Below are 4,982 nucleotides of genomic sequence, written 5' to 3' on the forward strand. Positions count from 1 at the left end.
CCAATGCATTCATTAAAAAGCCTTTTTAAGGCTAAGCAGGAAAAGAAAAATAAGAAACACCCTGAAATGTAGCAAGTAGCAAGAGCAACGCTTACTGCTAAAATCGTGCACGTACTGTACACACGCAAACACAAGAGTGCACACACACACACACGCGTGCGCACACAAACACTTTCAAATCAAATCAAACTGTAGGTAGAATGAGATGCTCTTTTCTTGTCTTTCCTAAACTCACAAGCGATTAAGCATTGATACGGAATGCCTGTTTATCTGTTTCTGCTCTGGGTAAAATCTCTCTCAGGTAAAAATACATTCAACAAGAAAAAAATAGAAAAAATATATACTGTATACATAGTACTTTATATATACAGTATATATATGTATACTGTATATACACATGCACGTATATATACACACGTATGTATACCTACATGCATTTGTATATACATATATATACACAAACATACAAATACTTTTTGTTGTTTTTAGCATAATTATATTTACATAAATATTCCTATAATGCTAAAGTTTAAAGAAGCATGATCTCCTTTTTTTTTTTCTGAGCTTCAAAAAAGGTGCTTGAGTAATATACAATTAAAATTAAGCAGCTTCCTAGCATGGAAGTAGTTTCTAAATCTGCATACCAGTAAATAAGAACATCAACAGGAAAAAAAACAACAACCTTAAAACAGTCTCTTTTTTACTCTCTTTAAGTAAGAGCTTTGTCCAACAAAAATATTTTTCCTTCTCCTGTATGAACAACCAGAGATTGATATAAAATAACAAAACAAAACCACAACAGACAAAACAAACAAACAAAAGCCCCTGGAACTGCATGGTGTTCTTAACTTTTCCTTCCTTCCTTCAATACTGCTGTCAGAAGATCCAGTGCTCATATCAGGAATTACTTAGGCCTCAGTCATTTGCTAACTCTGCCGAAGTCTGGCTAATCTAGCCAATCAGCTTTGAAGAAAACAAAAATAAAAACAAAAAGCAGCACAAGGTATAATTTTATACATCCTTAATAAACCCACCCTTTATTTCTGCTATAACCTTTTCCTTGCTATTTCATTAACTACTGCAGCTTCTCATCATATAGAAAAATATTTGCAGCTACACCACACCTGTGATGTGACAAATTCTGTTCTAGGAGTATAGTACTGTAGCAACAGCTGGCAAAAAACAATCAGACCTTTTCATATTTTTTTTTTTTCTTCACCTGGGGTTAGGCTTTGCTGCAACAGATGCAATTTCAGAGCAACAAGAAAAACCACTATCCTGCTGCTCGGCAGTATCCTTTATTCATTTTCTTCCCCAGCCAAGCATGACCAGCTTTTCTTCTCTGAAGCTTCCTTTTACCTCACTGCCTACCCCTAGCCCATGATTCCCCCTCCCAAAAAACCTCTATAGCTATGTTACAAGCAAATACATCTTAACAAGTTTTAAAACTTTGGTTCTAAGAAAACACTTGGTCAGTTATCTCAAGGAAAAGTGGGAATGCTTTTTCTGGCACATTGCAGGAGTCAGAGCTCATCCCAGTAAGGTCTCAGAGCTGTACATGTAGTCACAAATCCAATACAATCCACTAAGCAAGTGCACAATTCTAGTTTTACTTTAATAGCAGACTTAGTCTCTCTCGCTAGCTCTTTCTTAAATCCTTGGTGAGGGTTCAATTCTTCAAACTGTTTGATAGAAGTTATCTGCCTGTAGGTTGTTCTGTTTCTGCATGCTGTAAAATCCACTGTATCTTGAATCCGGGTCTGCAATTCTTAGCATCCTCTGAGAACTGTCCACCTGGACCATGGTACCTTTCTTGCAGTCCACATAAACCAGCTGATTGTTTAGGCAAGAAGGCTGTTAAAACAGAAAAGGAAATATTAAGTAAATTAAGAAAATTTTGTATTCCATGTAATTAAAAAGGTCTTTGTGCTTCAAGTCCACAATCAGAAAACAAGATCCGAATGAGCCTGGATTTTTGCTAAACTTGGTAAAGGCTTATGCCAGACAGGATATCAGAACAGCACTCTCTGAATCACCATTTTTCATCTTCTGATACCGTATCTCAGGTGGACTGGTTAAACTGTTCTCTTAGCCTACCACCGCACAGGGGTGTAACCTTGTTGCCCCAGATGTGCATCAGCTTGATGCCAAGACTTTAACAGCCTCTTTACTGCTGATCACTGTCAAGTCTGTTGTGTTCCTGGTTGCAGTTCCACTGAAAGAATGGAGAGATCTCAGCGTTGACAGTTAATCCTGGCATGGGGTGTCCTATGGGGTCCTTCTCTATTCCTTTCTGAGGTGGCTTATGTACTACTTCCTTAATTAGGAAATCATCCACCTTCTATCTCCTGTTTGCTAGGCCCTGCACCCTTGCAAAGCAGCGCGTTATCGTGGAGGCGCCAGGGTTGCCGTGGCACTTGGCAGAGTTGTCCTTACTTCCTTGCAGGTGTAGGATAGGGGATTTAATTGTAGGCAAATGTGACTAAGCGAGGGTTTGAGTAGGTAATCATCTACAAGCGTGAATGCACATAAAATAGGGCTCAAAGAAAGAGTTGGGCTGCGCGTACTGGCTCTCCAGTCCTGCTATTCCTCTGTCGGAGAATCCCTCAGCTGAAAGGTCCTGCAGCTGAGAGGAAGGTGAGACGCCACTGGGTGCACACTACCGGAAGTGTTTGTGAGCTAAGCGCGAAGGAGGACAGGCAGCAAGCCTACTCTGTGGATGCAGATGGAGTTAGTGACAATGCGTACGCATGCTTACACTGTAAACATACAAGTAGAATGCAAGCCTTAAGAATTCCAGTTACCACTGATGTGGATTCTTTTTCCAAGGGTTAAGTTAGAAAATCAGAAGGGTTTTTATTCGTAAAAAAATTACATTCGGTAACCCTTATCACAAAAAGCTTTTTTTTACCCAGACACTTACTACAAAACAGTATTTTAAAATGTTTCAGATATGGCACTTCAGAAGCCTGTGGACTGGATTCACAAAGAAGTCCTGAGGTTCACTGATGTTAATGGAACCAGGGACAAACATCAGCAATCCACCTGTAATTTTAAACGTCTTTTCTATCGTCTTTCTTTTGGCACTGATATAATTCAAGCACAGTGGTTGACTTGTTCTTTATGTAGCAGCTGGACTATTTTGAACAGAAAGAACACAAGCTAAAACAGGCTTGCTGAAATTTATTATTTAGAACCATCAGTCATCCTGCAAAGAACAGGAGAAACTAATGAGTGACACTTGGTTGACAAAACCTTAAAAGAAAGATACATTTATGACAAAGACCTTCACAAGAAACCCGGGTTTCAATACGTCTGCGTTCTTGCAATGAATCTGTATGTGGCTTAAAGTGAGCTTTCTTAGCATATGGGTGATGCCTTCTGGTGACACCGAAAACAAAAATGATGTTTCAGCAATAGAAGGGTTTGAGGCAAATGATGCTGCGTAAGTAAAGAAGTACGTAGAACTATTGGTTACAGTTGCACAGGTAGAAAGCTGTGATTTTTCACTTCAGCTCCAACCCTTTTGTCACACAGCACTTGGGTGAAGAGCAACCTTTCTGAGAGTTTAGGGGTGAATCCATGACAATTTAAAATTAATTTTAAAATGCATTCCCTAAGAAATTCAGAAACTTGAATAGCTTACTCGTCTTCAGGGACTGGAAATGGAATAATACCAATTCCTTATGCTTCCTAATTACAACTGAATTCAACTTCATGCTCTGACTTCATCTAGAAGCTTTTTGGAAATAATTTTTTTTAGTAAAAGAAAGGTCTGTGTCAGTGACAGAAAGAATATGGACACTTAATTTTAAAAATTACTGTATTACTCCTTCTAGGTGAAACTGAAGAAAAGATGCTCTCAACCTGTGTTCCAAGTATGGACAAAGATATTCCATTAGAAGTAGGAAGTGGAATTAGATAAATTGGGGAACTGATAGAAGTAGCATTTGAATATGAAATAAGGTCTTTGTCTGGAACTTTCTTTGGTGGAACTATTACTGAGAACAAAACAGTGCTCTTTTCGTTGTTCACTTCCAAGTTACCTGCTTCTTCCTTTTTTTGGTAGTCTCAGAATACTTCATTGGTAGATATTTCCCAAGATGTCTCAAAATATTAATCCCAGGACTGTATGATGCAGTTATTAGAAAAGAAGAGAAACACTACTAGTACATATAGTACCTGACATAGGACAAGAGTTTTAGATGATGTTAAGAAAACAAAATATTCTCTTGAGTTTGACTGCAGATAAGAAAACTGCATGTATTTATCTACACATATATAGAGTTGGGTATGCCTAAAATTTTTTTTGCTGATCTTGATTTCTGTCTAGTGATAACTCATTACTACCTGGAGCAGGAAATATTTTTGTTTGACAGTGGGAATAAAAAAATCATGTAGGAGACTAAGTAAATACCAAGAGACTGACGGGTATAATATGGTTTAAGACATAAGGAGAAAATGATTTAAGCGAGTTCACATGATGTGAATTCAATTGCATACTACACACTACTCTCATTTATCTTGTTTTCCATAATAATGAAAGCCTGGAAAGAGACATAAAAATGGCACCTTTGTTGGAGCTTTGTAGCAGGACACTGGAATCCACTGCTTTTTCTGATTGACAAGCAGAAAGACGATGATCAGTAACAGCGCTATCGTGATTGGGATTGTCACCAAGGCAACAGAGCTAACTGAGGCATCTTCACTTGGGTGTGGTCCACCGCCACTTCTGTACTCTCCCTGGAGATGATTCATGTCTGCAAGGCCAAAGTGAGCACTCGTTAGCAGGTACACATGAACCTTGACAGTAACGGAAGACAGAATTATGAAACTCCCAGTAGCAGATCTTGTCACCCACATGAAGCTGGAACTTTCTCTCCTGAAATGTAATCTTATTTATATAAGCTAAACATATATATTTCTATGTAACCTTAATTATACAATTTTTAAATATATATTTATATAATTTAATTTAGGAC

At 38.1% G+C, this 4,982-nt stretch overlaps 1 protein-coding gene across 1 annotated transcript; it reads right to left on the reverse strand.

Annotated features, from left to right (window-relative positions):
* Nucleotides 1–1,631: 1,631 nt before the first annotated feature.
* Nucleotides 1,632–4,803, reverse strand: LOC104508973 (cysteine-rich motor neuron 1 protein-like; the record flags this gene model as incomplete). The annotated part of the gene is made up of 2 exons (XM_010150752.1): nucleotides 1,632–1,854; nucleotides 4,573–4,803. Coding segments are annotated over 2 exons (408 nt in total), but the record flags the coding sequence as incomplete, so codon positions are not given.
* Nucleotides 4,804–4,982: the final 179 nt, after the last annotated feature.

Source organism: Eurypyga helias, unplaced genomic scaffold (assembly GCF_000690775.1).
Source record: "Eurypyga helias isolate BGI_N326 unplaced genomic scaffold, ASM69077v1 scaffold35244, whole genome shotgun sequence".
NCBI lineage: Eukaryota > Metazoa > Chordata > Aves > Eurypygiformes > Eurypygidae > Eurypyga > Eurypyga helias.